The 24,685-nt window shown below is 40.0% G+C and overlaps 1 protein-coding gene across 1 annotated transcript in view; it reads left to right on the forward strand.

Annotated features, from left to right (window-relative positions):
• Rnf212b (ring finger protein 212B) overlaps positions 1 to 24,685 on the forward strand; it is a 38,866-nt gene that overhangs the window by 6,130 nt on the left and 8,051 nt on the right. Inside the window, exons 5-11 of the mRNA XM_028788528.1 lie at positions 13,895 to 14,010; positions 15,038 to 15,098; positions 16,323 to 16,351; positions 17,927 to 17,973; positions 18,204 to 18,246; positions 18,414 to 18,474; positions 19,392 to 19,440. Of these exons, the coding sequence (XP_028644361.1) occupies positions 13,895 to 14,010; positions 15,038 to 15,098; positions 16,323 to 16,351; positions 17,927 to 17,973; positions 18,204 to 18,246; positions 18,414 to 18,474; positions 19,392 to 19,440 (406 nt within the window). The remainder of the gene's footprint in view (positions 1 to 13,894; positions 14,011 to 15,037; positions 15,099 to 16,322; positions 16,352 to 17,926; positions 17,974 to 18,203; positions 18,247 to 18,413; positions 18,475 to 19,391; positions 19,441 to 24,685) is intronic.

The following is a 24,685-nucleotide window of genomic DNA, read 5'->3' on the forward strand; positions in this document are numbered from 1 at the left end:
CTTTAAAAGGTCTTTGCACACAGTGGAGAGAAAATGTTCTCTTTGCTTTCTTGCCTGATACAAATCTCTACCAGTTAACTTTTTACTGACCCAGAATCTATGGTATGCAGTCAAAACTGCAATCTAATTGAATCTTACTTTGTAGTTCCTACTTCTAGTTACCAGTTCTTGTGACTCAACAGTGCTCTAAGGAACCTTATTATCTTTCTCTGCAGACAGAGGCATTTTCTTAAAAATTGCATGTCTTAGCCGGGCGGTAGTGGTGCACACCTTTAATCCCAGCACTTGGGAGGCAGAGGCAGGCGGATTTCTGAGTTCGAGGCCAGCCTGGTCTACAGAATGAGTTCCAGGACAGCCCGGGGTTTACAGAGAAACCCTGTCTCAAAAAACGAAAAAAAAAGAAAAAAAGAAAAAAAAAAAGAAAAAAAAGTGCATGTCTAGGCCTACAAAGAATGGATTTGGTAATTTAACTTGTAACCTTTTGCTTATAGACCTACATCCATGAACGTGTGTCTTATTCTTTGTTTTTCAGTAACCTTTGCAATAATATTCAACTTTATTTGGCATTAACATTCAACCAGTTGCTTGATGTTAGAAAATATTTGTCTCTCCTGATGTCTCGTATGCTCTGGTGAATGATTGACATGATCAGGAGTAGTAGAATAAAGCAAAAGGCAGAGAAAGGGTACTATCATTATTTGAGAGAGTCTCCAAGATGTAAAGACTTTGATTTTCAAGTTTTTACTCTCTAGTTCTCTGCTAAGATGATTTTTAGTATTATGGGATGCTTCTCTTCAGACTTTTTCAAGCTAGAGAGATGGCTCAGTGGGTAAAAGTACTTGCTGCCAAGTTGACAGTCTGAGTTTAATCTCTGGAACCTATATGATGGAAAGAAAGAACTGCCTCATGAAAGTTGTTCTCTTACCTCTATGTGCATGCATGCATGTGTGGGCACACAAGATAAATATCTAATTTTGAAAGATTTTATCACTTTGTTTTGTTGTTACTGTGTTGGTTATTAGACTCTGGGACCTCTACATGCTTGGCAAGTGTTCTACCACTGTGCTAAATCCCCAACTATTGTCCTTTTTTATTTGCTTGTTGTCCTCAAGGGGAGCCTCCCACCCTCCACCTCTTCAAACTCACAGCTGTGTGCTATGTATGTGTGCCTATGCGTGTGTTCAGAAAAGGGCCATTGCAAACCATACCAAAAATGTAGGACAACTTGCAGGAGTTGGTTCTCTTTTTCCAGCACATGGGTACTATGGATTAAATTCCTGTCATCAAGTTTGTTGGCTCATGCCTCTTCCTACTGAGCCATCTCTCCAGTACAAAGGAAGGTCTCTTATATGCTATAACTCACTCTGTAGCTAAAGACAACCCTATATTTCTGATCCTTTTTCCTCCACTTGCATGCTGAGAACACAGGAGTGTCTTGCCACTCTAGATTTATATGTGCTGGGAATAGAACCCCTGGTCTTACACATACTGGGCTAGCACTTAACCACCTGAGCTCCATCTCCAACATGTTAAGTTTTTGTTTTTGTTTTGAGAAAAATCTCACTTTGTAGGCTAGGCTAACCTTAAATGCACAGTCCTCTTGCCTCTATCTCCTGCATGTTGTACAAGGCATATACTGAAAGCCATACTTGGCTTTGATATTCTTTTCCTTACTCTTTTGTGTGGTGTATTGCTGGGAGTTGAACCCAGAGTCCCACACATAGCAGGCAAGTTCTCTACCAGTATCAGTTGTTCTTCTAAGAAAACATTTTTCTCTTTGAGACAGGCCTCATTATAGCCCAGGATGGCTTTCAACTTCTTAGATAGCCAAAGATGACCTTGAATTTGTGATTGTTCCTCTTCCATTTCCCAAGAATTCGGATCACAGGCAAGTCCTACCACAACCAGCTTAAGTATGCCTTTTCTAAACATGAAAATTATCATTAGTGTTTCCACAGCACCAATCTTAGCTCTGGAAATACAGTAAGCAGAATTAAAGCTTTGGCTGTAGCTGTCTTAGTCTCTTGGATGAGCCATTATGTTGAGATATATTCAATGTTGTGAGTAGATAAAATCCAGCTGAGACCCAAGGAGAAATGTAAAAGAGGTCACATGAACAAGAGAAAGAGCAGAGCTTTAGTTAATATTTAACCCCATGGTTAGTTAATGATCAGTAAAGAAATCATGTATAGTCTGAATCTTAACCTGCCTAATCACGGGACCAATTGTACATGGTCAAATAATCAAGGTAAGACAAATAGAAAGGGTCAGTTAATCATCACTTTAGTGATGGGTCAGTTTGCTTAAGTCAGCAATCTGAAAATGTGTTTTCCTAATCTGTGTAGCTGAATAACTGATGTGGTACCTACACCTAAACTGTGTCATTGAAGCATCTGCATACGTTTCTTTCCTCAGCAGGATCGTCCCTAGCATCTTAGAAGCTGCTCCAGTGTCTACTTGTGCCTTGTTATCACAGCTCCTTTCTGTTGTGTACTTGTTTACCTCTGAATCCTGCACTGAAATACAGCTCTGTGAGGACAGAGATTTGTGTACTTGTTTACCTTTGAATCCTTCACTGAAATACAGCTCTGTGAGGACAGAGATATGGTTAGTTTAGTCTGTTGTTCTCTTTGAATAGTTTCTAATACTGAATAAACATCTAAAACATTGCCCTTAAATGAATGAATGGACTGTTACTCTAAATGTCCATTTTCAGTCTCTATAATGACTCAACAAGGGCATTTTTTCTGCTCTGTTCTAGTTCTTGATAAAGCTTCCTGTTTTTAATTCTTGACTCCACTCTAAACTTTCCAAGGGAATTGAAGAGCTTGTAAGAACCTGTTATTTTTCTTATCTTCCTATACCATAGACCCCATCTTTTCTCACAAGTGGGCACCTTTCAAATGCATGCAGTACTGTTCCTTCTCTAGTAAAGCCTTCCAGGATTTCTGTAGCAAAAGTTGTCTTGCTTCTTGTACCGTATATTGCTTTTACCACTGCAAAATACTTAACTCTAAAAATGATTTATTTGTTCACATATCTGATTTTCTCACTTTTTAAAGGCAGATGCATCTTTGTAGCACTTAATGTCTAACTAGATGTCTGATCTAAATTATGTTCATAAGAAATGCTTTATAGAGCCAAGTGTGGTGGCAAAAATCATTTAATCCCAACACTGGGAAGCAGCCGTAGGGGGACTTCTGTGAGTTTGAGGTTAGCCTGGTCTACATAGCAAATTCCAAGACAGCTAGGACTACATAGAGAGATCGTGTCTCAAAAAACAAACAAAGAAAACAAAGCAAAAATAGAAGTGCTTGTAAATGACTGAAATGTAAGGACAGTTAAGAGGAAGGTTATTTAAGATACGTTCAGAGATGTAGGTACTTGTAGATCCTGGAAAGAAATTTAATTTTAACTTGCACTACTGGAATGTTTTTTAACAAGGAAATGATGTTATATGATAGACAGTTTTAAAAGAGAATGTGGCTGTTGAGTGATTAGGCCATAACTAGGTAAAGAGTACAGGCAGGGAGACCAGTTAGGAGGGAAAAATCTAAGCAGAGTGCTTGCACAGAATCAGTGGTGGCAGCAGAAAGGGAAAAAGGCATGAAGGTTATAGCTCAGTGGCAGAGGTGTTTCCCAGGAGGTAGAAAGGCCTGGGTTGATTCTCAAGACACACACACACACACACACACACACACACACACACACACACACACAGGAGAGAAGGTCGTTTTGTATTCTGAAAGCTCAAGGGAAATTTTATTAATGTTAAGAAAAAAAAAAACACAGTACAGGTTAGGTGAAAATACCAGCAGCTGTCAGGAGAAGAAGAGAAAAAGTAATGCCTTTTGAATTAGACATTAGAAATAGACAGCCTGCCGGGCAGTGGTGGCGCACGCCTTTAATCCCAGCACTTGGGAGGCAGGTGGATTTCTGAGTTTGAGGCCAGCCTGGTCTACAGAGTGAGTTCCAGGGCAGCCAGGGCTACACAGAGAAACCCTGTCTTGAAAAACCAAAAAAAAAGAAAAAAAAAAAAAAGAAAAAAAAAAGAAATAGCCTATTTTTAAAGGGGGAGGCGCTAGAGAGATGGTTCAGTGATTAAGAACACTTGTTTTTGCAAGATCTATGTTCAGTTCCCAAAACCCACATGGTGGTTGACTGCCATCCATAACTCTAGTTCCAGGGATCAGTCCCACTTTTCTGACCTCCATAGGCATAAACATAGTCCACATACATTCAGGGAAAATACTTATACACAAACAATAAATAAACAAGCAAGCAAGCAAACAAATGAGAAGGACTGCAGAGATGACGTGTGGTTTAGAGCTGTTCTTCTAGCGGTCTTGAGTTCAATTCCCAGCACCTCCCTAGTGGCTCACAACTGTCTATAATGGGATCCAATGCCCCCTTCTGGCAATCAGGTGCACATACAAATAAAGGATTCATACATAAAATACATATATAAATAAATCTTTAAATATATTAAATAAATAAATAAATAAATAAATAAATAAATAAATAAATAAATAGGAAAGCATTTCTAGGGATGGAAAGTAGGAGCTAGCCTAAGGGAGCTAAGTGAAGAGCCCAAAAGCCTGTTTTGTAGGTTTATTTTGTTTGTTCAGGGGATGTATGAGTATATGTGTGTGTTATTTTGTTTTGAGACAAGGTCTCTCTACATAGCCAAGGCTGTCCTAGAACTCAGTATGTAAGCCAGGCTGGCCTCCACCTCACAGAGCTCCACCTACGTTGCCTCTAACGGTCTGCAACATCATGCTTGGCATGACTTATTTTCTAAAAAGTAAAGAAGTAATGTTGCTGGTGCAAAGCACAAAAAGGTTTTGCCTTGTTTTGGTTGTTTCCTCAAAAATCTACAACCATTTTTTTCCTGGTTGATTTTCTCCCGCATCTGCCAGGAAGATACATTAGGTTTTAGATGTTTCTCAGAAATCCAGGTAAAAAAGTCAGGAGGGCTGAGCTCATTCTGGAGCTTAGGGCATAGGAAAAGACTGAGCTATGAGTTCATAGCTTGCCAGAAAGTCCTTTTTAAAGCTTAGAAGAGAGAGCAATATGGGGTAACTCAGTGGTAGAGTATATACCTTCCTGAATGTTAGACTACCAGAGCCATGTATCCATCCATGTACAATAGCCTACCCTCATCCCCAACACATATACACAGAGAAAATAAATCTTGGGAATAAATAAGATCATCTAAGTAGAGTCCCTTCAATGTCAAGCAATTAGGTGGAAAAAGAGAAATTAGGAAAACTGCAATCAGAAGTAAAAACAAAAATATGTGGTGTCCTGGAAGTCAAGTGAAGGAAGAAAAGTGTTTTCAAAGGTAAATATAGTCAGCTGAGTCAAATACTGTTGAGAGATGAAGTCAAAATCGGATGAGTAAAAATCAAAGTTGGCTGGCCTTAGTGTAAAGATTATTGTCGTCTCCCACAGAATCTTTTTTTTTTGTTGTTTTTTTTTTTGTTTTTTTTTGTTTTTCGAGACAGGGTTTCTCTGTGTAGCCCTGGCTGTCCTGGAACTCACTCTGTAGACCAGGCTGGCCTCGAACTCAGAAATCCGCCTGTCTCTGCCTCCCAAGTGCTGGGATTAAAGCCGTGCGCCACCACTGCCCGGCTATGAACAGCTTTCAAAGGAACTAAAAACAGCACAAGATATTTTGGTTCTGGTCTACAGCATTTAAAAAAATCTCTTTTAAAATAACTTTTGTTGTGTTTTTGAGACAGATTTTCTTTATGAAATCCTGGCTTTTCTGGAACACTAGTAGTCCAGGCTAGCTTCAAAGCCACAGAGTTACACCTTATGGTAAGAGAAAGGGAGGAAAGGGAGGTTAGGGTCCCCATATTCTTTTAAGGACTTACCTTTAAAAGTAAACCTTTTCCTGGTAGGCTTCACTTCCTACAATTTTGCTACCTCCCAATAATGCCACAGACTGATGATGAAATCTTCAACACATGAACTTTTGAAGCATATTTAGGATCCAAACCATGTCAGGACCTCTATGTTAAAACCAGTGACAGAGACAAAATACATACTTCACCATACTGTACAACAGTCAGTCAGGAGTTTTGAAGGGCTACAGTGATAGCTATTATTAAGAGAGCATGCATTACTCTTCCAGAAGACCTCTGTTTAGGTCCCAGCACCCACGTAATTCTAGCTCTTCTGGCCTCCATGGGCACCCCACACAAACCCATATCATACACAGGAACACAAGTAAGACGGGTGTTGTTGTTGTTGATTTTAAGTTTTGAAACTTTTTTATATCACTGGGAATATTCAAGCGAGATAGACAAATAGTCTCTACCTCTCAGCTACATCCCCAGCCCTTTTAAGTTTTATTTTGAGGCAATATCTCATTAAGTATTTATGCAGTCTTCAAACTTGTGATTCTCTAGCCTCATCCTCCTGAGAGTATGAGTATGTATCATTATGCCTAGCTTTAAAATTTTGTTATAGATAACTTCAGATATATTAAACCAGAGAAAATATGATATGTATAATGTAATGAATTTCCATTACTAATCATCATCTTATTTCATCAATTGTAAGTTGATGGCCATATTTTCCCCTTATTTTCTACAGTCTCAACCAGATTATCCAAAATCAGGCATTTTATCATGTTAAATATAAATATTTCACGTGTGTTACTTAAGGTGAGAGTTCTTTTCTTAAATATTTCCCAATATTGTCAAATAATTACACAGCATTCATATTTCCTCAGTTAGCTCATGATTTGAGGGGGGGGAGGGCTTTGGGTTTTGTTGTTGTTGTTGTTGTTGTTGTTCTGTTTTATTTTTTGTTTTGTTTTTTTGAGACAGGGTTTCCTTGGCTGTCCTGGAATTTGCTGTGTAGACCAGGCTGGCCTTGAACTCACAGAGATCTGCGTGCCTCTGCCTCTGCCTCTGCCTCTGCCTCTGCCTCTGCCTCTGCCTCTGCCTCTGCCTCTCTGCCTCTGCCTCTCTGCCTCTCTGCCTCTGCCTCTCTGCCTCTGCCTCTCTGCCTCTGCCTCTCTGCCTCTCTGCCTCTGCCTCTGCCTCTCTGCCTCTGCCTCTCTGCCTCTGCCTCTGCCTCTCTGCCTCTGCCTCTGCCTCTCTGCCTCTCTGCCTCTGCCTCTGCCTCTCTGCCTCTGCCTCTCTGCCTCTGCCTCTCTGCCTCTCTGCCTCTCTGCCTCTCTGCCTCTGCCTCTCTGCCTCTCTGCCTCTCTGCCTCTCTGCCTCTCTGCCTCTCTGCCTCTCTGCCTCTCTGCCTCTCTGCCTCTGCGCCTCTGCGCCCCTCTGCGCCCCTCTCCGCCCCTCTCTGCGCCTCTCTGCCTCTGCCTCTGCCTCCTGAGTTCTGGGATTAAAGGTATGCACCACCATGTCTGCTTTCCTGATTGTTCTTCAAGTTTGTTTGAGTTAGGTTTCAATAAAGTATACATATTTCACTTGGCTTCAGTTATTTCTCTCTCTCTTTTTTTTTTTTTTTGCTGTTATTTCTCAAGTCTCTTTTTAACTATAATTTTTACTTCATTTCTTTTTATTAATAAAGAATAAAATGATCTTTTGTCTTACTGCTCATAACATGGATTTTGTTTACTGCATTAATGGAGTTATTCACTGTGCTCCTTGGGCCTGTTTCCTATAAATGGGCAGGTAAACCTTTCTCACCATCATTGAATCTGGGGGAGGTGAGGCAAAGCAACTTCAGTGGTATTGCATTTCATAAGAAGTACATGTTGCTCTTCTGTCATTTGTATGGTATTGCCATGATAAACTTTGCACATATTTGTTAATCCCTTACATGTTTCAAAGTGTTGATATGCTAATTCTGTCATTTCCTTTGCAGTTTATTTTAGTTGAAATCCTTCTAAAATCAAATTCTGTTTCATTAACCTAGTAACTCTGAAATATAATTCAGAAATATAAGACCTAGAACTGTAAAGATGGCTCAGTGGGCAAAGGCAGTTACCACCAAGCATGAAGACCTGAATTCACTCCCTGGGACCCACATAGTGGGAGGAGAGAAACAGCCTCCATACTCAGTCCATGGTACACACAAATAAATGTAATTGTAAGACTTTTGGGGGTCAGGGAAGCTGGAAAGATGACTAGGTGGTTAAGAGCACTTGTGGCTCTTCTGGAAGACCCGAGTTCAACTCTGTAACCATAAAATAATTCTCTAAAACTTATCAACTCTATTACAAGTATTCAAAACATTAAAAACTGCTTGAGATAATAAATATTTAACCAGATAAAAATTCATCCTTAGAAATTAGAATTAGGGAATTGGGGATGGCTCAAGAGGCCATAGGCCAGCTATGTTAGTGGAAATGGTAAAGTCAAGTTTGGTGAAGGAAACTGAAGAAGACATCCACCATCAACCTCTGGCCTCCACAAGCATGCACACATATGTATATGTTCATGCACATACACACAAGAAAACTTTAAAAAATAAAGGTACTTTTAAAAAAAAGAAAGCCACTTTTGTCAGGCATATACCTTCTAGCACAGAAGGATCTCAGCTGATTTGAAGTCAGCTTGATCTACATAATAAGTTCCAAGCCAGAAAGGACTACACAAAGACTTTGTTTCAAAAGAAAAATATTAATAATAATAACAATGCTACAAGTAATGTTCATTTATAAAACATATTAGTTTATAAACAAAATCTTTGTTTTAATAACCCACATTGAGAGCCAGTAAGATTGCTCAGTGGGTAAGGCACTTCTTTCCAAGTGGAATGACCTGGCCTGGAAAGATCACTCAGCTGTTAAAGGCTAGGCTCACAACCAAGCCTAATGATCTGAATTCAGTCTCCAGAATCCACATGGTAAAAGAAGAAAACAGAACCCTTCAAACTATTTTCTGATGGCTACATGTGCCTCCTCCCAAAATAAATTAGTGTAAAAAAAATCAATAAACAACACCGAAGCAAAAAACAAACAGCAAAAATACATAGTGAATCTGCTGAGCTTTGCTTCCATAACTGTGCCTCTGCTATGATTTGGAAACTGTTGTCTCCCAAAGGTTCATATGTTAAACACTTGGCCACCTGTCTATGGCACTATTAGAGTATGTGGAACCTATAGGAGGTAAAGTTTGGGATGGTAATATAGCTTAGTTGATAGTGTTTGCCTAGCATGCATGAAGCCCTAGATTCACTCCCTAGCACCCCCTAAAACTAAGCACTGTGATACATGCCTATATTCTAGGTCTCAAGAAGTGAAGCTAGGAGGATCAGGAGTTCAAGGGCATCGTCAGCTACATAAAGTTCAAGACCCTGGTTTTTTGTGTTGTTTTGTTCTAAGCGAGGCTAGTATAAGAAAGTTAAATAATTGACATGTCCTTGAAGGGAACATGGAGATCCTGGTCTCTTCCCAGCCATTTAAAGTTGAGGGCTTACCACTGTGCTTGCTACAGATTCAAAACCAAGGTTACTTGGTGTGGTACTTTGAATGAGAATCCCCCCGCCCAGATTTTTGAACACTTGGTTCCCAGCCGATGGTGATGTTTGGGAAGGTCTAGAAAATGTAACCTTGCTGGAGGAAGTCCATCACTAGGGGTGGGCTCTAAGGAGTCAGAGACTTTTGCTCCCAGTTCACTCAACTTTATGCTGTGCTTCTGTGTGTAAGCCCTTGGCTTCCTGCTCTACCATCGTGGACTTCAACCCTCTGTAACTGTACCATAGATCAAGTTCTTCTGTTTGTTCCTGTTACCGTAGCATTTTATCACAGCAACAGAAAAGTACCTAATACAATTGGTTAGCATAGACTATAACCTCAGGAACAATAAGCCCAAAAACCTTTCCTTCTCGTAGATAATTGCGGGTACCTTGTTGCTGTGGCCATAAACTGGCCAGGTGTCTTTCCTTTACTCTTTCCAGCCTTTTGATAGACCTAACTCAGAAATGAAGTTTTACAATGCTTTCCTCAATAAATAAAAATTATGTTCTAGTTGAGCATTGCAGTGCCTTTATACCTTTAAAACCAGCTCTGGAGAGACAGAGACAGGTAGATCTCTGTGGGTTAAAGGCTAGCCAAGTCTATAGCAAGTTCCAGGATAGACAGGGATATGTAGTAAGACCTAGATTCAAAACAAAAAGAAGTATGTTCTGTGTGTTAAATAAAATTTATAGATAAAATTTATAGGAGACTATTGGATTAGACTGAGCCACCACATTAGGCCCAACAGACCAAACCAAATAGACCCGTTCATGCTGAAGTTCCATGCAAACTAAGTTGTTTATATGATTGCCTAAGCAGGGTGGAGGGAGAAAAGCCAACTATAAACATGCCAGTTTTATTCATAATGATAAGGAGATCCTTTCTGTTTTTTATAAGAAATTTACTTTGAAATTACTGATATGAAGATGGCATGGTAGCATATGCTTATGACTTCAGGACTTGGAAAGGTGAAGAACTAGATCATGAGTTTGAGATCAGCTGGGCTACGTAAAATAATTTTGAAACTATTTTAAAAATTGATTTAAAAATGATTAATCTGCGCTTTTTTTGCTGCTGTCTTCTTCAGCCCTTTTCTGCCTCTAGTGCCAACTCTGCTCAGTTTATCAAGATCCACCTGTTTACACCGGGCAGCGGTGGCGCACGTCTTTAATCCCAGCACTTGGGAGGCAGAGGCAGGCGGATTTTTGAGTTTGAGGCCAGCCTGGTCTACAGAGTGAGTTCCAGGACAGCCCGGGCTACACAGAGAAACCCTGTCTCTAAAAACCAAAACAAAAAACCAAAAAAGTCATTCACAGATCCTCAACTACATTATAAGTTTTTTAGCCGGGCGGTGGTGGCGCACGCCTTTAATCCCAGCACTTGGGAGGCAGAGACAGGCGGATTTCTGAGTTCAAGGCCAGCCTGGTCTACAGAGTGAGTTCCAGGACAGCCAGGGCTACACAGAGAAACCCTGTCTCGAAAAACAAACAAACAAAACAAAAGATCCACCTGTTTGTAGAGATAATGCCTAATTTAAGAATCATAAACAATATAGTCCTTCGGCCACAAGGAATACCATGATCCCCAGTGGATTGATGAAACAGCAGATAGTTCTAAAATTTATATGTGCTATGGTTCCCATCTGTACACATAAACCTATAGTAAAGTTGAATTTGTAAATTAGCCACAATAAGAGATTCACAGTGCAAAAACCGAAGAACTTCTTTTTCGCTTTGCACAGTTTTATGATGTGCTGGCTTGTTTTATGTCAGCTTGACACAAACCAGAGTCATTTTGGGAAGAAGGAACTTCAAGAAAGTGTCCTTACCAGTTGACCTGTGGTACATTTTCTTGATTGATGATGGATGTGGGAGGGCACAGATGACTGTGAGTGGTGCCGCCCCTAAGGTGCTGCTTTGAGTTAAAGTTAAAAGAACTCAGCCATTTGAAACAAGCCATTAAGCAGCACTCCTCCTCCTCCTCGGCCTCTGCATCAGCTCCTGCCTTAACTGCCTTTGATGATGAACTGTGATATGGAAATGTAAACTAAGTTACTTACCTCACTGGGTTACTTTTGGCCATGGTGTTTCATCACAGCAGTAGAAACGCTAAGATACATGGGTATACTTATTCTTAGCAAAATCTTAACAACTTTCACACTTTTTTTCCCTTCTCCCTTTAGTTGAGAACTTGTACCTTTTCACTTAAAAGGAAGTACTTCATGGCTTCTTGTTGGTGTTTCCAAATTGCCAGCATCACTTTAAGTACAGTAAGGGTTACTCAAACACAAGCACTACAAGGATTGATTTGAAAATACTTTAAACCACACTGCACCCTGGGTAACTGAAATCCCAGAAAAGTGTAGTGTAGCTGGTGTTTGCTGTGGTGTGGGTTCTTCTGTTGCTCACCCTTTATCCCTGGTTCACCACTTTTACTAGATAGAGAAAGTAGAGAGGGGAGAGGGGAGAGAGCCCTGAATCCAATTTCTTTTGTTTCTTCTTTGAGCATGACTACTAACAAACTGCAACCAACCTCCCTCAATGACCAATAACCACCTACCTCACCTCTCAGAGCCACAGCCTTTCCATACCTGTTGTTTTTAAAACAAAATACCAAACATTGCATTTTACCAAATGAAGACTCAGGAGTTAGGTTAAAGAAGTGTTGACTGCTGGATGGAGTATGTGTTCTTGTTGGAGGAGGTGTGTCAGTGCCAGCTTTTGAAACCTTAAAGCCAGGCTCAGTGTGTTAATATTTTTGTAGTCCCCCCCCCATAGATCCAGATGTAAAGCTCTCAGCTACTTCTTCAGCACCATGCCTGCCTGTGTGATGCTATGCTCCCTCCATGATGGTCACGTACTAACCCTCTGAAACTACAAAAAAGCCCCAATTAATACTTTCTTTTATTAGAGTTACCTTGGTCATAGTGTCTTTTCACAGCAATAGAACAGTAACAGGGGGAGGGGGGATTTATGAGTGTGTGTGTGTATACACTTAGGTGCACATGCCACACTACATGTGTAGAAGTCCGATGACTACTTGCAGGAGTCTGTTTTTTTCTGTCTAAGATGTGGGTCCCTAGTTTGAACTCAAGACATCAAGGTTGACAGCACCCATTGAAGCCATCTCACCAGTCTGGCCTACCTGCCTTTTTTATCATAGGATCTTGCTTTGTTGTCCACTAACTAATATAGCTCAGGCTGGCCTAAGGCTTAAAGCCTCCTACCTCAGCCTCATAAGGCCTAAGATTGTAGGCATGAACTATCAGAATCAGCTAAGATTTTAAATGCCTTATAATAACTCATTTCACTCCATGTTGATCCCACAGCTAAAACTAGAATGTTGGGAATACTGTGTCTTATACATAGTTATCTATTTATAGTAACTATTACTTCTAAACACCTCCTCCCACCATTTCAGATAATTCCTAAGATTCTAAATAATTTTTGTTTCTGCTTCTGCTCTGTTCAAATTTTCTAAAAATTTACTTTTATAAACAAATCAGATGAGGAAAAAATTCACAAGAAGAATACACATACCCAGGGAAGGGCCCTCGATAAAGGATTTATAGTCAAATCAGTGAGAAAGCAGATGAGACATAAATTCTGCTGTGTATTCAAAATAGAGCCTGACACAGCAAAAACACTTTGTAAATATTAACTCTGATTCAACAATCCTGTGGTAGGCACATTAGTGTGGCAAATGGTAAAATAACACAAAAGATAAAGTTATATGCCTATATCCAGAAATAAATCAGAAATATTCTTTTATGCCCTTCCTCCTTGAGACAGGATCTCCTAACCCATACCAGCTTCAAATTCACATTGTGGCCAGCCAAGGCTAGCCTCAGACTTTTCATCCTTCTGTCTCTACCTCCTGGATACTGGGATGATAAGTGTGTGTCATCACACCTGGTCACATCTTCACTTTTTATTGAAACAGCACAAACAACCTTCAAATGGCACAGTCTAAGTATTACAGAAAATACATTATAGTAGCTAAACATGTGGAAACTAAATTAAATCAGTAGGTAAGTTAGAACCAATTAGGAGCTTGAAAGTTCTCTTGTTTTTTGTTTTTTTTCTCTCAGGATGAATGAATGTATATGTATATGTGTGTATGTATGTATGTGTGTATATGTACATATATACATATACACACATACATACATACATACACATATATACATGTAGAATGAATGAATATATATGTATATAATATTCTATAGTGCCAGAATATTCTCACTAAAGTAAGAAAAGCCAATGTCCTAAAATGGAAAGCTTTGGCTCTCCCTAGTGTTGAATTCTATATTTTAGGGAGTTACAAGTTATACTAAAGGGTCTAAGAGAAGAACAGTTCTAAACTATGATTTAGTGGACTTCTTTTATAGTCAAAAGTAATATGAAGGAGTTAATAGAAGTGTATGCCAAAGACCTCTTTTTTTCCTAGTAGGTGTGGTGCTTCCAGAAGAAACAAACAGATCTTCTTATTGCCTTTTATAAGGACAGAATTACAAAGTTAGAAGCAGCTGTGAAGAAGGCCCAGGAAACGGCAGCCAGCCAGAACAAGTAAGCACCAAGTTAAATCTCCAGCTAGCACCTTTCCATCTTTTAGTAAAGCTGTAGAACTTTCCAGATGTAAGCACTGAAAGTTGCCCTATGTGTGTTCATATTTGTCTTAGGAAAGTCAGGTATGACATTTTTGGTTGTTCCCCTTGGTCTCTTTTATTTTTTTCATTCTTCACTCCATGGACCCTCCTCACTTTATAGCATTTCTCTTCTACTTCATTATATTCAAAATCATTTCTTCAGTGAAATCACATATAGCGGACTCATACTGATAACACTGAGATATATATAACATTCAAAATGTTTCTGTGGAAGGAGTGCATTTTGGAAATCTTAAGCTAAAAGAATCTTTGAGACAGGGAGGTGGCTCAGCAGTTAAGAGCACTGACTGCTTTTCCAGAGGACACACGTTCAATTCCCAGCACCCACTTCGTGGCTCACAACTGCCTGTGACTCCAGGTCCAGGGGATCTGGCACCCTTACATAGACATACGTGCAGGCAGAACACCAATGTACATAAAATAAAATGCTAATGAAAAAAACTAGAATCCTTGTTAGAAACTTAAATTGTTTATTTAATGTTTATTTATGGATATGTGTTGTCCTTTGATCTCTACATGCATGCCAGGTCACAAGACAACTTGGAAAGTTGGTTTTCTCCTTTCACTATGTGGGTTCAGGGAATTGAACTCAAGTCATCAGATCTGATACAATCCCTTTCTCCACCAAGCTTTCTCAAGGGCCCAGTTGTTGGAAACTTTTAAACATCAATAGTCCAAGATTGTGTATGAAGAAGAAATGGAATTCTATGCAAAAACCCCTTGAAGTCATACCAAATAACTGCTTATTTTGTTCATTTGTTTTTACCATCAACACCCTGCCATTTTCTCCATGAATTACCAGATCCTTGATGAAAGTACCTTGCATATCTGCAGACCCTTCTCAGTAAGCATTAACTAAGATGTTGATAATAGTAATAATTTTTATCGTAGTGACCTGGACCTGATTGTTTCCATCTTTTGCCTAGAGAGCTATCAATCTTAAGAAAGGAGAATGGAGAACTGAAGAAAATTCTAGCCATCCTAAAGGTGAATGAAATAGATATTATTTTTTACATGTTTTGTTTTGGGTTTCTAGAAATCAAATTCAGGGTCTTTCATGTGCGAGATAAACACTCAGTTACTGAGCTACATCCCCAGGGTTCTTACTGTGGAGTCCAGGCTGGCTTCAAACTCAGAATCCTTCTGTCTCAATCTCCTGTGATCTGAGACTGCCACCCATGCCACCATGAAAAGCTGAAGAAGACTCTTATTATACTTCCTACCTTGTCCATCTTTCTAGATGGCTATATAGAACAGTGCTTCCCAGAAAACTCATATTCCTTCTGTAAGCACACTGTAGTCAATAAGAGTACAGAAGACTTTGGAGGGCTGAAAGCATCAATAGTTAGCACATTTTTGACCATTCTGAAATGTCAGTGGATTGTGCTATAACTGATGAGAATCCCACATTAAGAAATGTGTTTCAACTTAATATTTCTCTTGAAGAAGTCCAAAATGCCTCAGGATCCTTTCCCTGTTTGTTTATTTGTTTGTTTGTTTGTTTGTTTGAGATTGAGTCTATACCCTCAGCTTTGAACTCTTTTTTTTTTTTTTTAAATTTATTTATTTTATTTATGAGTACACTGTAGCTGTCTTCAGACACACCAGAAGAGGGCATTCAATCTCATTACGGATGGTTGTGAGCCACCATGTGGTTGCTGGGATTTGAACTCAGGACCTCTGGAAGAGCAGTCAGTGCTCTTAACTGCTGAGCCATCTCTCCAGCCCCTTGAACTCTTTTTTAAAGGTTTATTTAATATTATTAGTGTGTGTGTGTGTGTGTGTGTGTGATATGTGATGTGTGCATGAGGACAGGTATCAGTCAGAAGGTACCTTTAAGAAAGCAGTTTTCTCTTTCCACAATGGGAATGAGGAATCAAATGCAGTCAGGTTTAGCAGGCATTTTTACCAACTGATCCCTCTTACTGAAAATGGCTAGCTGGGGACTCCTGAGTCTTTTGCCTCCCTTTCTTAGTACTGAGATTACATGTATGTGCTGCCTGCCTAGCTCCCCAGTATGCTTTTATGAAAAGAAACTAAATTTTTATTCTCTCAAAGCTAATACTTTTCTAATGAAACACAGTCTTTTGTCCTTCTGTTGGGAGCCTTAGCTAGGGAAGTATTCAGGTAAATTATCTAACAAATCAGTCTAAAATCCATTAATTAGAACCTTTAATTATAGCTTCCCTCACTTCCATTTCCCACCTACAGGGATCGCCACGCTGCTACTACGGAAGCAGGTCTGTTCTACCACACTAGCCCTCTACTTGAAATTTTCTGATTTGTTCTTTAAAGCATGTTCAGTTTTACAGTTGTACTTAAATATATGATAATATGCTACATGTGTACAGCGTAATGAACAATTCATGGTACCTAGCATTTCCCTCTTCTTAATCCTTAACCATTTTCTTATGTCAGGAAGTTTTTCTTGACCCCTAATTGTGTGGCTCCATGAAGGATAAAATGGTTGACCAACTTATCTTTACTTTCCTGAGTCTCTGACAGAAGTGAAATATTTTTGTTTTATTTATTTATTTATTTATTTATTTATTTGGTACTGGGGGGGTAGGGTCTTGCAAGTACTTTGCCACTGAGCTAGTGCTTTCAAGACCTCCCCCCCCCCTTTATGGAGAGGGGACTCTCACTATGTAGCCCTATCCAGCCTGGAGCTCACGGAGATCTGACTGCCTCTGCTTTCTGAGTCCTGGGATTAAAGGTACCATGGCCCCTCACTCCACCCTTCCAGTTCTCTTTTTACTAATCATTTTGAGACAGCTTCACTAAGTTACCTAGGCTGGTTTTGAACTAGTGATCTTGACTCACTGAGTAGCTAAGATTACATATGCCACCATGCTCAGCTCTGAAATGAAATCTTGATTGTAATGCTCACACTTGATTTCTGTCTTATAAATTCCTACTAATCCTTCAAGATCCAACATGTATCACTTCCTCCATAATGACTGCATCAAATCGAGTTGGAATTTGTTCATTCAATAAATATTCATTCAGCAATACTGTTTATATATTAAGCACAACAACAGCAGACATTTTGATTAATGTCTGTGCTTTACCAACTACTAAATATTTTTAATGGTGAATGTATTCAAAAGACATAGCACTCCTGAAGTCACAGAGGTTACCATCTAATATTTCAAATTTTTGTATTTTTATATGTCCATTATAATATATAAACATTATTGTGCTTGGGTTTGTTTGTTTTTTTCCTTTGTGGTCCTGGCATGTCAAATATCAGGCCTTGCTAAAGAAGCACTCTACTACTGTGTTCTATCCAGGCCTGAGGCTTACCTTCTCTCTTAGTAGCCTATGACTCTCTCATAGCTAATTGTTTTAATCTCAAGGCATAGAACATAGATATGTTTGTTGAATGGCTAGCTGGATGGATGGATGATGGATGGATGGATGGATGATGGATGGATGGATGGATGGATGAATGAATGAATCAGTAGATGTAAAGTTGAGAATATTTGGTAAGATGCTATAAGGAAGAAAGAAAAAAAACTGCAGAATTATTCCATGAGTGAGTAGAGGAAGGTTCCACTGGGGAAATGGAGAGTAAAGGGACCTCACAAGGAAACTTGGCTTCTGTATGCTGTGATGATGCCTTTACTCCTGTGGAGTAAGTGCTCTATGCTTAGAGGCTGTCCTTTCTCTGCAAGAGCAGTCCCTGCTCTTAACCACTGACCCATTCCTCCAGCCTCAAAGCTACTGTCTTTATAATCAATGGTTGGTTGACTAATGTGACCTCTAATTCTGCTCCATGAGATCGAAGCTGCCTTCTTTTTGGTTTCTTGTAGGTTAACCACACCTCGACCAGTGGGTATTACTTCTCCATCACAGTCAGGTGAAAAACAAAAACTAATCCTTTCCAGATCCCTGTGTGAGATAAATATCTTTTCCTCATATGGAAGTTGTTTTTTTCCTCAGAGACCATAACATGATTTTGCTAATCTTACATATAATGTGTGAAACATGATATAGCCAGATAACCACTTAAAGCGAACTAGCCAGATAAGCCAGATAAAGATAGTGTCCCACTAATGGCAGTTTTCCCTACACTTGGTGCTCTTTCAGTTGCTCCACGACCCAGTTCCCAGCATAGCAGCCAAGTAGTCAGGTGAGTAGAAAGCCTATTATTGAACATTGTAACTGGTGACAAAGTTGGAAGATGAATGAGGTGGCTCAAAGTGGAACTGAAGAGAATTACTGCCAAGTCAAATGTAACATCAGTTTTTGTGTTTGTTTTTGTCTTGTTTGCATTTTTGTTTTATCTCATTTTGTTAGTCGCTCTTCTTCTATGGAGTCCATCCCTTACACAGTGGCTGGCATCGGTCATGTGGAACAGGTAAGTAATGATCATATTATTTTTTATATATTGAGGTTTCAAATGCTTAGAAAAACAAGACTATTGGTTTCAGCACAAATCTTTTCATGCCATATGGAGCCTATTTTGGATACTCAATATTAGAAAATGACACAGACTCAACAGGGGTGACTGTAGTGTAAGTGTTCAAGAACTGAATGCACAGAATCTGCCACGGGCATTTTGAAGTAAAAGAGCATAGGTCCCTCTTAAGACCATTTTATACAATGTGGGATGTAGGGGTAATATTTAGAAAACGGAGCCCAGTCTGGCTTGTTCCCCAGCAACCACCAGTTCCCCAGCAGCCACCATGTTCCCACTGTTCCTTGGCTCTGACCCAGGCTCCAGCTAGCTAGATGTGCAGGTCCTGGCACCCATGAGACACCAGCATGGGGGATGGCTCTGCCAGTCCACTATGCTGCATCCACAAAGCTTAGCTGAACCCCAGACAGTATCTGCCATCCTCATAGTACCCAGTAGAAATGAGACTCTTAAAGCTTAATGATTATCTAAAGGATTTATATATTTAGAAATGCTCAATCAACAAGATGCCTACACAATTAGAGTTGTTACCCACTATCTAACCTTTTGATAGAAGTTGCTACCCAGGACAGCTTTCCACCCATCCTCCCATCCGTAGTTCACCATGACTGATAGCCTCCTTCTCCCCACCCCTTCCTCTATTTCTCCCCTCCCCTTCTTCTTTTCTTCTCCCAGTTCCACCTCCTCTTTTACTGCCTAATCACCAAGCTCTACTGTGAATACAATGTTGCAGAATAAATATCCTGCTACAGTGGGAGAATAATATATGTGTGAATGAATTGTTACTGAGAAACAATGGGGAGTCTAGAATGTAGAGAACCAGGATGGAGTAATTAATGGTCATTCTTTTTTGTCAGGGAAGCAGAAGCCTGCATGAAAGGAGCACTCCCAGAGACTCTTACACTGGTGAGAGAGGGTTGAAGTCTCTATTTTCTGTTAAGATACCAGAAATTCCTAGTGTTCTATGCATAATATAATGCTGTTTTACTTTTTTCCTGAAAAAAATGATGGAAAGATGGCTAAGAGCACTGGTTCTTCCAGAGAACCCGGGTTCAATTCCTAGCACCCACATGGCAGCTCACAACTGTCTGTAACTCCTGCTCCAGGGGAACCAACATCCTCACACAGACATACATGCAAGCAAAAATACCAGGGCCTATGAAATAAATCATTTTTAAAAAGATGGAAGATGAGAACCAACTAAAGTAGTTTTCTGATCTTTACATGTATACCATGACACAACAGTCAGAGTCTCAGTCAGTCTCTCTCTCTCTCTCTCTCTCTCTCTCTCTCTCTCTCTCTCTCTCTGCCTCCCTCCCTTCTTTTTTCCCTCCCTCCCTCTCCCCCTCCCCCTCTCCCTCTCCCTTTCCCTCTCTCTGTCTCTCATTCTACCTCTACTTTAAAAAAAAAAAAAACTCATCAGAATAACTTAAGTCATTTGAATTTTCAAAATTGCCACAAGATGGCAGTAGAAATTAAGTCTAAAAGGAAAGTTTAACTGAATTTCTTTTGTAATGATGGCAATTTATGCCAGGTAGTGGTGTCACACGCCTTTAATCCCAGCACTTGGGAGACAAAGGCAGGCAGATTTCTGAGTTCGAGGCCAGCCTGGTCTACAGAGTGAGTTCCAGGACAGCCAGGGCTACACAGAGAAACCCTGTCTTGAAAAACCAAAAAATAAAATAAAATAAAAAATAAACATGGCAATTTATTTCTACTTTCCTGAACCATGAGACACATGTGACAGTCAGGAGAAACTGTGTAGAGTCAGTTCTCTCCGTCCAAGTTTTGGTGAGTTCCAGAGAGCAAACTCAGGTCATTAGCTTTGAGGAAATTCTTTATCTGCTCAGCCATCTCACCAGCACATAAAATAACAGTTTGTAACCTGAAAGGTGTTTATTTTCTCACTCTACTTTAAAGGTAAAACATGGGCTTTGTTTGTAGTAACAGTGTTTTTTAAAGTCTTGTTTTGTCTGTTACATTAGTACAGCCAGTCGGGTTTTCTTGTTGGCTTTCTTCATGGAAGGTCCTGTGTGTGATGAGCTGGGGATTGAATCTGGAGACTCAAGCATACTCCCATTGAGACACATACACAATCTTTTTCTTCTTTTTTTCCTCCCTTCTTTCTTTTTTTTTTTTTTTTTGGTTTTTCGAGACAGGGTTTCTCTGTATAGCCCTGGCTGTCCTGGAACTCACTCTGTAGACCAGGCTGGCCTTGAACTCAGAAATCCGCCTGCCTCTGCCTCCCAAGTGCTGGGATTAAAGGCGTGCGCCACCACTGCCCGGCTCCTCCCTTCTTTCTTTCCTTGTTTGCTTTCTGCTTTCCTTCATTTTTTCTTCTTTTCAATCAGTGCTGGAGATCAAATATATACTAGACAAATATCTACCACTGTGCCCTGTTCTCAGCCTGTTTTGATTCTATGTAATTTTTTCTTTTAATTTAGTATGTGTACACATGAATGCATACCAAACCATGACATCCATGTGGACATAAGAGGACAACTTTGTGGAGTTAGTTCTCTCCTTCCACCTTAGGTGGTTTCTAGGGGGTTGAATTCAGGTCTCCAGGCTTAAGCAGCATTGATCCTGATTTTCTGTCTTTTAATTGGAAACTTGAATACATTTATAATTGCTGATAAGAAAGAACTGCCATTTTTCTATTTCTTTTATAAATGTTATCCTTTTGTCATTAATTCCTTTATTACTGCCTTTCTTTGTGTTAACTTGATTGTTTTCTAGTGCAGCACTTTAGATCTCTTTATTATTTCCTTTACAATATTCAAAACTGTTTTCAGATTACAACTAACATAATTTATAAAAACCTGGTTTAAGTTAGTACCACATTTAACATCAATACTTACCAAAACTTCATAGTTCTGTTAGATTATATACTCAGTAACACAAATTTTAAATTACTGCCAAACACAATTGTCTTTTAAATCCTTTGAGGGGAGGCTACCAAGAAAAATGCACTTAAACTGTCTTTTGTTGTATTTACTTAAATAATTACCTTTTCCGAATTTGAGTTACTAATTAGTGTTCTTTCATTTCAGCCTGAAAGACTCCATTTAGTATTTCTTATAAGGCAAGTTTGAGAGTGATAAGTTCACTGTCTAAATTTTTGTTTATATAGGAATATTTTTAACTCCTCCTTCAGTTTTGAAAGATAGTATTATTGGATATAAGTTTCTGGTTGATAATCTTTGGGAACTTTGAGTGTTCTCTTGTCTCTGGTATGTCTGTTAATGTTAATGACATGATGTCACTGTTAATCTTGCTGAGTATTACTTGGTGAGTGGCTTCTCTCTTGCTACTTTTAAGACTCTTTGCCAGGTTTAGGGCATGTGGCCCAGCTGGTAGAGTGCATAGGTTACATGAAGCCCTGACTTGATCCCCAGCATGTCTTAAACTGCACATGGTGGCACAAACCTATAATTACAGCACTGGAGAGACTGAGGCTGGAGGATCAGGAGTTCAGGGTCATCTTTGACTACATCTTGGGCTACTTGAGACCCTGCCTCAAAAAAGCAAGCTCAATTAATCATTGACTGTTACGACAAGAAGCAAAACATAGGCAGCTCTTAGATAATACTCCTTTTTGTTTTCTTAAGTTAAATGGTATTACATGCCCTACCAGCTTTGTTTTTTATTTGTTTTCTATTGGTTGTTTTAGGATGGGGTGTTGAATTTTCAAGACAAGGTTCTCTGTAATAGCCCCGGCTATCCTGGAACTTGCTTTGTAGTCCAGACTAGCCTCAAACTCACAGAGATCCACCTGTCTCTGCCTTCCTGGTGCTAGGATTAAAGGTGGGCTCCATCATGACTAGCCAGTTTTTTTTTTGTTTTTTTTTAAAGATTTATCTATTTATTATATATGAATACATTGTAGCTGTCTTCAGACACACCAGAAGAGGGCATCAGATCTCATTACAGATGGTTGTGAGCCACCATGTGGTTGCTGGGATTTGAACTCAGGACCTCTGGAAGTGCAGTCAGTGCTCTTAACCACTGAGCCATCTCTCCAGCCCGACTAGCCAGTTTTGTTTTTTAAAATGGGATCTCACTGTTCAGACCAGGTTGGTCTTGAACTCAAAATTCTTCTACCTCATCCTCCCAAGTACTGGGAAGGATTCTGGGTATTTGCCACCATACCTAGCTGCTTTTTACATTTTCCCAATACCATTTAACTTTTTCATCTATCCTCCATCCTTCAGCTTCACTTCACTCCACACCACAGAATTCACTGGAAATTTTCAGTCTTCTCCTACAAGACCTTGAGCTGTTTTCCAGCATTGATTATTTTAATCCTTTCTTAAAGTAATTTCTCACTTCTTTTTCTTTCTTATTCTAAATTTAAATTTTCCTTTGACTTTTCTGGCTTCTACATTAGAGTCTCCTTCATTGATTCCTTCTCTACTCAATTGTAAAACAGCATTTCTCAAATGTTTGGGTCTTCCATACAAAGGACCTCAGTCCTAGGGATATTTTTTAAATGGATTTTTGTCTTTTATTTAGTCCAGAGGTTAACTTTGGTGTCTTCCTCAATTACTAGCCACCTCATTTTAAAGCATGCTTTATTCGCTGGGTATGCTAGCACACACCTTTAATCCCAGCACTTGGGAGGCAGAGGCAGGCAGATCCCTGAGTTCAAGGCCAGCCTGATCTACATAGAGCTCCAGGACAACCAAAGATAGAAAGATTCCGTCTCAACACCTGCCCCAAGAAAAATGTTTTATTTACATTTACTAATGTATTTAGTGTGTATATGTATGTGGGTACAAATGAGCCACAGTGTCTGTCCAGAAGTCAAAGGACAACTTTTGAGAACTGGTTCTCTCCTTCCACCGTGTGGGTTCTGGGGATCTGACTCCAATCATCAGAGCTGGTACCAAGTGCCTTACCCATTGAGCCGTCTCATCAGCCTGGTTACCTTGATTCCTTCCTTCCTTTCTCTCCTCTCCTCTCTCCTCTCCTCTTCTCCTCTCCCCTCCCGTCCCCTCTCCTTTTCTCTCCCCTCCCTTCATCTCCCCTCCCTTCCCTTCCCCCCCTTTCTTCTTCTTCCTCTTCTTCCTTTTTCTTTTGAGACAGGGTTTCACTATGCATCCTAGAACATAGTCTGTAGACCAGGCTGGCCAAAAACTCCAAAGATCCACCTGCCTCTGCATCCCCAGTACTGTGATGAAACTATTCACTACCATGGGCAGATTTTTTAAAATTTATTTGATAATTTCCTACTTATATACATACTTAATGTATCTTGATCATACCCAGCCTCAATCATCCGACTCCTCCTTCCTACTTTCATGTTCTTCTTTTAAATATATATAATTCACTGAGTCAAATTAGCCCTGCCTATATGAACATAGGCAACCTACTACCTGCATCCCCAAAGAGAAATAATGCATCCTCAGTTGCCAAGAACTTCTTAGCTGGGGTGAAGTTTCATAGTCCTCTCCTGTCCATAGTGGAGCTGTTTACTGGTTTCATCCTGTGCAGGTAACCATAGCTATTGGGAGTTGATGGATGCAGCAGCTCACACCATGTCCTCCCCACCCTCAGGGTCTTAGATTTTTCATCCCATTTTCCTTAGTGTTTCCTGAACTCTGTGCAGCTCCATTTTAATTTGTTAGACAAGGTCTCTCACTTGAGCTTGCCATTCCTGCTAGACTGTATGGGTTCAGAATCCTAGGGATCCCATTATCTCTAGTCCCCTCCAGTGATGGGGTTACAAGCTCACACAGCAATGCCATGCCTAAGTTTTACATGGGTACCAGGGTACCAAACCCAGGTCCTCATGTTTACAGAGCAAGCACTGTACTAGCTGAGACATCCCTCCTCCCCCTACCCCACACTCCTAGTTCTTTCTTGTGTAATTTTCTTTCTTGATTTGATAAAGCACTGTTCTCATCCTTTCTTTTATCCTGTTAATATAAGGGAGGGCTGGGGCAGGCAGGAACTCTAGTGCTAGAGCACACACGTGGCAGCCAGAGGACAACTTTTGGGAGTCAGTTCTCATTCTCTCTTTCTCTGTCTCTCTGTCTCTCTGTCTCTGTCTCTCTCTCTCTCTCTCTCTCTCTCTCTCTCTCTCTCTCTCTGTCTCTCTCTTCTCCCTCTCTCCCTCCCTCCCTCCCTCCCTCCCTCCCTCCCTCCC

Source organism: Grammomys surdaster, unplaced genomic scaffold, assembly GCF_004785775.1.
Source record: "Grammomys surdaster isolate TR1022 unplaced genomic scaffold, NIH_TR_1.0 125750, whole genome shotgun sequence".
Classification (NCBI taxonomy): Eukaryota; Metazoa; Chordata; class Mammalia; order Rodentia; family Muridae; genus Grammomys; species Grammomys surdaster.